The sequence below is a fragment of the Heteronotia binoei genome, chromosome 3, assembly GCF_032191835.1.
Source record: "Heteronotia binoei isolate CCM8104 ecotype False Entrance Well chromosome 3, APGP_CSIRO_Hbin_v1, whole genome shotgun sequence".
Taxonomy (NCBI): Eukaryota; Metazoa; Chordata; class Lepidosauria; order Squamata; family Gekkonidae; genus Heteronotia; species Heteronotia binoei.
The window spans coordinates 81,510,761-81,523,091 of NC_083225.1; the positions used below are offsets into that span (position 1 = coordinate 81,510,761).

The 12,331-nt window shown below is 40.5% G+C and overlaps 1 protein-coding gene across 4 annotated transcripts in view; it reads right to left on the reverse strand.

The window, feature by feature from the left end:
- Positions 1-12,331, reverse strand: part of DMD (dystrophin) — a 1,885,017-nt gene that overhangs the window by 211,448 nt on the left and 1,661,238 nt on the right. For all 4 annotated transcript variants that reach the window (XM_060234097.1, XM_060234096.1, XM_060234099.1 and 1 more), the window contains one exon: positions 4,475-4,535. In XM_060234097.1, the coding sequence (XP_060090080.1) occupies positions 4,475-4,535 (61 nt within the window). The remainder of the gene's footprint in view (positions 1-4,474; positions 4,536-12,331) is intronic.

Consider the following 12,331-nt stretch of genomic DNA (forward strand, 5'->3'; position numbering starts at 1 on the left):
GAGAGTCCCCCCCCCCCTTTCTCAGCCTTTGCCTCTGTCGAAGTTCCTCTTCAGTCCCAACTCTTCCCTGCTTAGAGAAGCAATACCTCAAGAGTTTGATATTAGAAAGAAAAAGAACTTACAATCTTCATAAGAATGATGCAGCTTGTCCAATTCATGCAGAATCTCTAGTTGAAAAGAGGAAAGGTAGAAGTCCGGCAGTCAACCCCTGTGCCATTTAAAAATGGTGATTGGGACAGTGAGGTTTACAGCAAGCCAGGATCGGGAGGCAGCCGCCGCTGTCACTCCCGTCCCACAGCTCAAGCCTTCTGCCTTCCAGGACCCCTCCTGGGTCCCAGAGTCGAGTCTCTCAAGCTGGGGAGACCCCTCCACTGCCTGATTAAGGAGCGGCTCTGGACGCACCAATCCGAGCTGCTCCTAACGCCTGGTCGCTGAAACCGGAAACTCAGGGCTAATGCAATCTTAAACTGCATTAAGAGAAGTATAGTGCATATATTATGAAAAATAACAGTTCCTATTTATTCTTGACAGGTCAGGCTACATCTGGAGATTGTATCCTATTCTGGGAGGTACACTTTTAAAGGGGTATCAACAGACTCGAGGATGACCAGAATGCTGAGGGGTCTTGGAAACTAATCCATATGAGAAAAGGTCAAAAGAGCAGGGCATGTTTAGCTTGGAGAAGGAAGGGTTAACATGACCATTGTCTTCAAATATCTGAAAGGATGTCACACAGAAGATGGAGCAGACTTGTTCTGCCATGCGTTGGAAGGCAGGTCTAGAACACATGGTTAGAAATTATAAGGAAGTAGATGGGGGGATAGAAGAAATCTAAAAATTAAAGTCTGTTCAACAGTGAGACGACTGCTTCTGCCTCTCTTTCACAGGAGGTCTTTAATCAGAAGCATCTGTTGGGGAGGATGTTGCTGTATATTCCTGCACTGAGTAGATGGTTGGACTAAGTAACCAAATAAGTGTTGACATGTTAACCAACTTGACAAACTGGGATAAGCTCTCTCACTTTGGGATAGGATGGTAGCCTCTAATCCTCTAAATCAGGGGTGGCCAATGGTACCTCTCTAGATGTTTTTTGCCTACAACTCCCATCAGCCCCAGCCAGCATGGTCAATGGCTGGGGCTGATGGGAGTTGTAGGCAAAAAACATCTGGAGAGCTACCGTCGACCACCCCTGCTCTAAATCAGTGTTTCCCAATCTTTTTGAGTATGAGGATCTTATTTATCATTTTTTAAAAAAGGCAGACCCCCCCCCCCCCCCACAAGATAGCAGCCGTACTATTGATTAAGAAAATTGTGGTGGAAGTACTGTAGTCTCAGCTGACTTATGGCAACTCAATAGGCTTTTCAAGGCAAGATGTCCAGAGATGGTTTGCCATTGCCTGCCTCTGTGTAACAACCCTGGACTTCCTTAGTGGTCTCCCATCTAAATACTAATCAGAGCTGACACTGCTTAGTTTTCAAGCTCTTATGAGGCTGGGCTAGCTTGGGCATCCAGGTCAGGATTGAGAAAGTACATAATGACAAAAAGATCAAAATAGCAATGCTTAGTATGCATATGGATTCATGAACCCCTTGTAATAATTCCCTGCTGCCCTAGTTGAGAACCACTGCTTATTACTATTATCACACATAAAAATCTGAGATAGGTTATGTAGTAAAGTAGTCCTCTGTCTACACTGTCACAAACACCAATGGGAGAGCAAAGATAAATGAAATGCAATATATTTTTCTTTTTTGTTTGACAGTCTGATGACCAAATGTTTTTAGAAAGAACCAGTCCTACAAATACCATCCTCTATTACCATCCTCACACAGAAGCCATTGCTGAATTCAATACATTAAAGAATGCTTGGTTTATCATCCATCAGTGAATGGTAAAGTCAGATCTAGATTGCAAAACCTTTTCTTGAACACTCTAAGTAAGATAGCCCTCCATCACTGTGACAATAAGCCAGATATCTCTAGATATCCTATAAGATCTAAATATTCTTCCAATACTTTACTGAAGAGTTTAGGTTGTAGTTCAGAATTTTCCAATGTGAATTGACTAAAATGCCATGGAAAAAAGTCTACATGGGCATATTTATAGAATCAATTGGACTGAGCTGTGTTTATTTACCTAGAAGATATGAGATGATATAGTTTCAATATTGAGCTGTGCTGCTTCTAGAGAAAGTCTGTCCAGCTCCTATCCCACAGGCTCCTGGCAGTTACTACAGGAGGGAGGGTCAGTGGTAGAAAATATGTTCTACATGCAGAATGTGCCAGATTCAGTCCTCATATCTCCAGTAACATGTTGTGAAAGTCATTTATTTGACTGAAGCTCTGGAGAACCACAACCAGCAATAGAAGACAAGTTCATATATTCATATAAAGGCAGGACTGTGACTATTATTTTTATACATCTAAATATCATCTCTATAGGGGTTTTTTTTAGCAGGAATGCACAGGAACACAGTTCTGTCTGGCTTGGTGTCAGGTTTGATATGCAAATGAGTTCCTGCTGGGCTTTTTGCACAAAAAAGCCCTGTGTGAAACAATGGTGGTATCAGGGGTGTGGTCTAATATGCAAATGAGTTCCCACTGGGCTTTTTCTACCAAAAAAGCCCTGCATCTCTACAAAGGAGTCTGCAGAAGTATATTTAAACATTTCAAAACATCTGCTTACATTAATGACACTGAAATGACCATAGGAATATGTATTTGTGGAACTGAATGACAATTTCATAGAGAGCTTGAAGAAAAAAGAAATAACCAGGGTAGTTTTTTTTTTTTTTTTGAGCAGGTATGCACAGTTACACAGTTCTGGCAGGCTCGGTGTCACAGATGTGACCTAATATGCAAATAAATTCTTGCTGGGCTACGTGAAACAATCGTGATATCAGGGTGTGTGGCCTAATATGCAAATGAGTTCTTGCTGGGCTTTTTCTAAAAAATACACAAACCCTGAAAATGCCAATTGTTGATTCTCTCTAAAAATATTAGCTTCTGTTCTGAAAACACTTGCTTCTAAATCACTGAAGTTTCTACAGTTTCTCAGTGGCAAGGGAAACACGCTTTGCAGTGACTCAGGAATACTTCTGAGTATTCTTTATTTGTCAAAGGGTTAGAACTGGAGACAAATCTGAATAAAATAAAAAGTGGCAGGACTTTGCTCTTCTTACATGTTTCCTTTCTCAGGCTTCTGAACTGATGCAAAATTCTACAGTGTATTGCCACAGGAAAAATTGGTTTATTTTGAAATTATGCAGTACATGAAGATTTTGTATAAACTCTTTAAACTAAGATCAAAACTTGCTAGGGCAGCCACATATAGAAACATCTGATAGGATAAAAATAAAGGAAGACTTTTTTCCTGTGTGGTAAAGTACATATACCCCGACCTGGGTAACCCAGGCTAACCTGATCTATCAGAAGCTAAGCAAGGTCAGTCTTGGCCCTTGTAACTGTCTAACTAGCAAGCAACTTCATAAAAAATCTGCTCTTCTGTATTTTCCAGAACCACAACTGATACTGTCTTGTTTTGTGTATGCATATAAAATAACCCCCCTTCTTCCTGAGGGACAATAGTGGCAGTGTGCTTGGTTTGCAAACATCTCTACAGAGACAGAGTATGTTTTCAGCTGTGTTGCTGTCACATTAATTCTGAATGTTCTTCCACTATTTTGACCACCTGCCCAATCACTTCATTGCTCCAACCTCCTTAGTAAACCAACGGCCATTCCAGGCCCAGAAAGAGGGTACTCTGGAGCAATCGTGTCCATAGTCTGGCTCATCTCTGCATTCTGTTGATTGACCGGTGCTATGACACAAAATCTCCAAGAGACATCAGAAAACTATCTGAATCCATCAGTCTCCTAACAAAGACCATCCTAGCTGTTGCTGAGGTTCCAAGTGTACCTCACAAGATAATGATCAATACATAATAAGAACAGAGGGAAAAATTCTCCATTACCAAGTCATGTGTATTGTCCTCAGAGAAAACCAAACCCAAACCTTTGCATCATAGACACACACAGCAATTTTTAGATGGGGAAGGTGGTGCCTAAGCCTTATTCAAAAATTGTTTCTTGGTCAGTGAAACTTTCAAGGATTCCAGCTGAGAACAACAACCTTTAAATATTATAATATATTTATAAAATTATAAAATAACATGTCATATTAAAAGCAACTGTAGTTGACCAGACGTATCTAGTCAAACAAAAGACAAATGCACATTTATCTGATTACTCTTTAAGTCTAACTTTCTCACTAAGTTCTAAATGCATAGAGCTGACATGTACTTTAACACAATACTCTCTCTCTCATATATGATGGATATGAGGCAGGCTTGAAATATCTAGTTTGAACCAGAATGATTGAACCAGTAGGAGTGGAATTATTAATTATCCAAGGAAAACAATAACTAGCTAAGAATGACAACACTAAGTAGTTAATAATAACAGTTAATACTTACTTGATGTAGTAGGGCACTTTGTTTGGAGATACTGCCCTCTCCCAGGGGCCCTGGACAGAAGCTGTTAACAAAACAAAACAAAAACAAAAAACAAAACATAAAATCAAATAAAAGAGACATGGAGGTCATGTTCAAAGCAAACAGTAAAGACAACATTAATCTCTGGAATTACAATTTTACACTTGGCCACACTGATATGGGTCTGTTTGCTCAGTTGCCCATGAAGCCAGGAAGGATTAACCTGCTGTTCAGAAATTTCTGCTCTAATCTGAGTGAAATTGAACTCATTCAGCTGCAGAGATAAATGCAAAAACCTCTTCACCTACTAAACTTAAAGAAAAGATAAGAAATGGAAGAAATATGCTGCCTGCCTTTCTAGTGCACACCTTTTAAAAGTTTCTCTGACTGTCGCTGTCTGCTACCTTTTCCCCATATTTTCTTCTTGAGTAATGTTTGTTATCATTCTAGGAACAAAAATACATCCTGGTTTACTATCAAAGATGGAAAGACTTGCCAGTTCATTATGTTCCTTATTATTTTACACATCTTCCATGCTTAAAAATATAATTTCAAATAATGGAAATTAAAGGTATTACACTTTAAATAAAGTTCAAACACTCTTAAAAACAGTTGTATCTTGTGCTATTTTAGCCTGCTGAATTTCAGTTTTATATAAATACTAGGAATAAGGCCCATTGTGAGGGAAAATACAAGGGGCTCTTTCACCCACTCAAGTGAAGGCATCTCAAGGGAGCTGATCTCTGCCATCTGGAAAGCAGTTGTAATTCTGAGTGATCCCCAGCCATCACCTGGAGATTGGCAACAGTGGTTCCCCATGAGAAAATGGCTAGTTTGGAAGGTGGAGTCTATGGCATTGTACCTGACTGAGGCCCCACCCCTTCTCAAACCCCACCCTCTCCAGGCTCCACCCCTCAAATCTCCAGGAATTTCCCAATCTGGAGTTGGCAACTGCGAAATCACACCTGCTCCTGAACAGGACCAAGCCGCCAGACGTAGCTGAGTCATGCCAGTCAGGTGGCATCAAGTCACCCAGAGGGTGCTGCCAGGCCAAGGGCAGCCAACCTCCAGGTGGTGTATGAAGATCTCCTGGTATAACAACTGGACATCAGGTCTCTCTCCACTTGGAGAAAATAAGTGCTTCGGAGGGTGAACTCTATGGCATTATATTCAGCTGAGGCCTCTCACCTCCCCAAACTCTGGTTTCCTTAGACTCCACCACGAAATCTTCAGGAATTTCCCACCAACCTGGAGCTGGCAACCCTAGTCAGGACTGGGCCCAATAAGTTCTCCCTCAAAGGCCAAGATAGGCCTGGAAAAGGCATCCTCCCCCTGCCTGCTACTGAGAGAAACAAGTTTGGTTGCTTTTTACTGACAGAATCAAGCATAGTTGCTTAGCAACAGCCACTGCCTAGCAGCTTCCGCAGTGTCCAGTGGGTGAGAGAGAGGAGTGGACTTAACCAATGGAACACAATAGAGACTGAGTGGTGGTTCATGGGCCAATCACAGATGCAGCACACCGCAGCCAATGGAAGAGCTAGATTGTGTCAATTCCACTAGGGAATTTTAAAATATATATCTTCACGGGATGCTATAGTTTTATATTTTAGAGTTCAACAATCATCTCCTTCAAGCACAGCTGAATTCTTTCTGGAGAACAGTGGTAGGATGCATCTTAAGGTCCAGTTTGATCCAGTGTGGCCCCACTTCTAGTTGGTCCAGGTTTTTGTGTGTGTGTGTGTGCGTGTATGTGTGTGTAATTCAGAGTTTTTATCAGACTTACCTCCTTAACCCACTTCAATGACCTTTCACCCTGTCCTGGAATGATCAGACACAGCATCCAGGGAGTGGGGTGGTGGGCTTTCCTTCCTTCATTGTCTTTTTGAGCAAGTGCATAGGTTTTGCTGGTCTATGTCCATTATAAATAAATGAATAAATTCATGTGCATAAATGCTTATGAGAAGCAGCACTTCAAACTTCTGGTAGAATGGTGACAGCTGGTGGCCAATGAGATTGCTGGTAGAGGCTGCTGGAATATGTAGCCCAGCTAGGAGGATGTGTTTTTGAAACTGGGCATTTGAAACATTCAATGTTTCAAAGCCAGGGGAGAGAGATAGAGAAGCCTCATCCTGTGTTCTCTATGCTGCTTGCATTTTATTTAAAAGCTTGGAGCAAAACTGGAATCATAGTCATCATCCTCAGACTGCCCCTTCCCCTCCCCCTTCTCTAGAAAAACCCTCATCTCTTTTCAAGTAACCTCCCTCCCACCCCACGTGCCACAAAGCACAGAGAAAAGCTGAGATACACAGGCATCTTTCTGTGGAAGTTTTTAAAAAGAAAACAGTAGAAGCTCCCATGAGAGAGTGATGTGTGAATATGCAATTATGTGCACATAACTAACTAGTAAAAAAAATGGCAGCCAGGAAAACAAAAGACAAGCCAGACCTCCCTGATGGCTTGGGCACACAACAGAGGGATCAGATAGCAAGAAATCCAGTTTGAAGCCAGCTCAGCCGAAAAGGACTGGACTTTCACAGGTATCAAAGAAATGCACAGTAAATGGGGAGGGCAATAGGATGCTGACGACTGAGGCCTAGCAGACAGATGTTGCTGTCTGTCAAATCTGGAAGGGAGCAGCACTGGCAACAGATCAAACTGCATGTCTGATCGCACCTTATGTGGCTCTTGGTAGCACATCATATAGGCAGAATAATGTGGAGGTGATTTTACCTATTTAAAAAGGAACTGCTTTGGGCAGATAAATGTGGTTCTGTACAATTCTTAAGATATTTTTCCACATCCTACTGTAAAGGGTTCTTTCTTTTTTTCTTAAAAAATTAAGACCAAGTTGATTTATTAATCTGGTTAAGAACTCTGATGCAAAGCACAGTAAAAAGTCACAGACCAGTCCAGAAGAAAAGGCTTTGGGATTCCTCAGTGCTTGGACTAGACTTTCAATGAATTTATAGTCTTACTTTCTTATATAATACAATAGATGGTGTATTTGGCTACACATTATTCGTATTTTCCAGAAAAACTAAAACCATAATTTACAGACAAGTTGTAATCTGCAGGCATTGTTGGGTGTTTTGTTGAATCTAGGTTAGGGGAGGGGGAAAAATCTGTTTCTGTAGCATCACTTGAAGTTGCATCACAATGGACAATAACGTTTCAAGAATCTTACATATTTAAATAGTTTTAATATGTTTTTAATGAAGGAAACAGTGATTGTCACTGGAATTAAATGCTTTGGAAATAACAAAAAAAATTGTGATGTTCTACATAATTGGATTTGGTGTTCCTTCAGTTGATTATGCTGAGGTTGTCCATCATTGTTTTTTGTTGTTGTTGTTTTTTGCTCTGTTTGATGATGCCAGTCTTGCCTAAAATTGAGTTGACAAAGTATCTGGTGTCTTTTATGACTTTGCTGTAAGAACCATCATCTCATTTCTGGCAAAAACTCAAATGCTTAGAAAAGCTGTTTCTTATCTCTGGATGTCAGTGGACATTTAGCATCCATTACAAGGCTTGACTAGGTAGTAGACATGTATCTTTAATTCCAAGTAAAACTATTTTTAGTAATCAATCAAAGCATACTGCCTGAAAATGTTTTTAATATGGCCAGAGAGCTCCCCCCTGTGTATTACTGAAGTCCAATATGCATATATTTGTGGAAGACAATTTAAAAGTGCCCTTCTGTTCCAGTTTTGCACACTGCATAAAACATGTTATCAAACTCAAAACTATCTGAAATATTGATTAGAAGAGGGAAGTTTGTTTCATTCTTCCTGTTGTTCATTACAAAATAAACATTACCTCTTCTATGACTAAATTTTGCCACAGTTGAAAATACTTTGTGATTATAAACACATCTGTGTATTTCATTTTGTTTGTTTTACAAAGCAAAGTTCAGCAATAAGCTAATATGTTTAAAATAATATTGCCATTTAGATTTGTTTTAGATGGATATATATAGAGAGAGACATGAATCGCCAAGTTGGCCAAATCTTTGAATACTTAAACCTGGTGAGTGGAGCTGTGAATGGGCAAGACAGATCTCTATACATAATGGAAAAGGGCCCCATGTGGGGGAGCAAAGTGTAAAAAAATACACAGAGTGTTAAAAAGTGCCAGAATGATACAGGGAGCTGTAGTTTACATAATGAATTCCCTCAGTGGTGGTTACTAGACAACCACAGTTTTACATGTTGCCCTTTTGTGGAGGACTTATTGGGGCCAGGTCTGACTAGGTTTGCCATCTCCAGCTTGGGAAATTCCTGGAGATTTTGTGGTGGAATCTGAGGAAGGCAGGATTTGGGGAGGGGAGAGGCATTAGCTGAATATAATGCAATAAAGTCATCCCCCAGAGCAGCCATTTTCTCAAGGGGAACAGGTCTGAGTTCTTCAGTCTTCAGTTGTAATTCTGGACAATATCTAGGTCCCACCTGGAGGCTGGCAAACTTAGGCCTGGCAGCTGCCTTTTGTTACCTGACTTATTTGACTCAACAAGGCCTAGCTGCTTGCTGCTGTTCAACAGCAGCTATCCTATGAAAGCCAGTGTGGTACAGTGGATAGAGCTTCATAGCAGATCCAGGGAGATCCAGGTCCAAATCCCCATCTTGCTGTGGAAGCTCACTGGAGCAGTCACATACTTTCATCCTGACCTACCTCACGGAGTTGTTGGGCAGACAAAAGATGAAAGGAGAATAATGTAAGCTGCTTTGGTCCTCACTATGGAAAAATATAACTGAAGATGGGAGGCAGATACGGTAGGATGGTAAATTGCTGAGAAGGAGTGAATGAGGCAGGGAAAGGGGAGAGGATATGGGGGTTGCTGGGGGAAGAAAAGGCTATTGGGGGGTGGGGTGGAGAGGAAAGTTTAAGTCAGAGAGCTAGATAAAAGTAGATTGGCTGTGGGGTGGGAAGGAAATAGAGTTACCACATTCAGGTTAGGAAATTCATGGAGATTTGGGGATTGAGACCAAATCTTTGAATAACTTGAAACATCTTGTTTAATTTTCAAAACAGAGAAAACATTCTAGAGTACTGTTATTATGATGTTTTACAATCTGGTTCTATATTTGAAAAATGTATTTTTTATTAATATAGCTGATTTTCCTTGTGTGCAACTATTCATGATCTTTGAAAACCTTTTGATACATTTTTCTTTTTCCAACCCCTTTTTTCTTCTGTACCCAAACCTGCTTTTAAGAAAATAAAAATTTTAAAAGGGATGAAAAACAATTATCTGTGTTCAGTACAGTAAGGTTTAAAGATAATAATTTGCAGATGCTACGGACTATCAAGTGAAAGCTGTAATTAACACATTAATATTGTAATATGATCCAATATTTCAATGTAGCTTTGTGGTAACAAGGTATAAAAGTAAAATTTAATTACAATGCCCCATGCTTTAATCCATTCTGCTCTATGAATCATATTTGGCTCTACATTTCAAGGTACAGAAAATGTTAATTAAATCTTTGAGGTTCTCATATGAGGGGCTTATGTGTACATTTAAGGTTTGAATATCAGAGGTGACACATTTATTGCCGAATATACTAGGCAATATCCTGTGATCATTTTAATAAGAATTCAATCATGTACCTGTACGTAAGTATAAATACGCATGATATTTCAGTGTCTTAAAATTAAAGTTTTGGTCCAGTGTAATTGATAACTGACCCCTCATTTATTCCCTGACTGGCACTATTATTTTGATTCACAGGTTTGTTTGTTTTAAATAGAAGCACAACACTTTCCCTACATACTTGTAATTTTGATTTATGATAAAAATAAGGCAGCTACTTTAAGAGTCATGCCTTATACACTGAAATGCTTAGAATCCATAAGGTCATTTATGTTAGGCTATCTTTCTGATTTCAAAAAGATTGAACCATGGGGTCCAGTTCTCTGGGATATTGTTCTGGGCTTGTATTGTCTTGCTATTTTCCCCATATTGGAAGCAATCGAGGCATTGGACCCCTGGTTAATAGAACTGGACCCCCTGGTTCAATCTTTTTGAAACTTGGGAGTACTTTTGCTACGCTGCAAATATAGTGCCTCTACCTCAAACCCCTCCCCCAGCCCACTGAATATACCCTAGGACAGGGATGGCCAACGGTAGCTCTCCAGATGTTTTTTTGCCTACAACTCCCATCAGCCCCAGCCATTGGCCATACTGGCTGAGGCTGATGGAAGTTGTAGGCAAAAAAAATCTGGAGAGCTACCGTTGCCCACCCCTTCCCTAGGAGATTTACCATTGGTTAAAATAGGCCCATAGAGTATAATGGAGCCAAAAAATCCAGGATTCTCAAATTAATTTGGGATTTCCTTCACCAGTGGTCTGACCTAGCCTCAGATCGCAAAGCATGGAGGCACACCATCTACCAGGCTGTCTCTTCCTTTGAGAACGCACGCATAGCTGGTCTTGAGGACAAAAGGAGATTGAGGAAGAATTGTACTGCTACAGCACCAACCCCAAATCAGACTTTTCCCTGCAGCCACTGTGGCCGGACCTGCCTGTCTTGCACCTTTCTTGGGTCTTCGTTCGCGAAGTCAAGCCGAGAGAGAGAGAGAAACTGAATCAGATTTGAGAATCTGATTTGGCTTAACTAATGCCTGAATCATGCTGGCATGATTCAGGTATTAATTCGGCCTGGAAATGCCAAATGCACATCCTTAACCCTGGCTGTCCTACCCTGTCACAATATGATATTTTGGCTGTTGGCTCAGTCCAGGAAACTGAGGGAAGGATCAGGAGCCCACTTTAACTTAAACAAATTAAGTAGCATTTTAGACATTTTAAAATTCAAATATAACAAAATATTTTATAATGGGAAAGGTCAAAGGAAATCAGGGGTTGAAATTTCTGAGGTAAAACCATTACATGAACAGACTTTAGTTCTTATGTTTCAAGCTAATGAAAGATTCTTAAGCTTTTCACAGTGACTTAAATCTTGATATTGAGAAGCTTTTGTTCCAGTGTTTTCCCCAAACACTCCAGTACACTTTCCATGTGTATTCTCTGACTCTTAGTTTCCAGAAGACTGGTATACTTTCCAATACCGAAACCCCTTTTCTTGAAACAGCAATACTCATATTGAGTTTTTAATTGACTGTTAAGGTCTCTAAAGACAGTTTCTAACTACAGCAAACCAGGGACCTCTGCACTCTTCAGAATTAACTCGCTGTTTGACTGAGTAGGGAATTTTCTTCTCTCTCTAGAAGATCTATCCCACTGTGAATAGAAGAAGACTGCAGATTTATACCCCACCGTTCTCTCTGAATCAGAGACTCAGAGCGGCTAACAATCCCCTATATCTTCTCCCCCCACAACAGATACCCTGCGAGGTGGGTGGGGCTGAGAGGGCTCTCACAGCAGCTTCCCTTTCAAGGACAACTCCTGCAATAGCTATGGCTAACCCAAGGCCATTCCAGCAGCTGTAAGCGGAGGAGTGGAGAATCAAACTTGGTTCTTTCAGATAAGAGTACTCACGCTTAACCACTACACCAAACTGGCTCTCCATTTATTTCCCAAACTTCCTTGCCATCTTTCCCCCAATTCTCCTGTCTGTGTTAAACTGCTCTCAGCTAAGGATTAATTCTGAAACTGTCAGTTTTTGACTCTTTTCAGCTAGGGCTGAAATCAGACTGTCAACTCAATACTCGACTCAGTCAAGGCAGAAAACTGGCTGAATCTCTCTTCAGCATTAGATTTAGATTAGATTAGATAATTTTATTTATATCCCGCCCTCCCCGCCGGGGCAGGCTCAGGGCGGCTAACAGTAACAGTAACATTCCATTGTATAAAAACAAGGTTACATTCAACATTAAAAT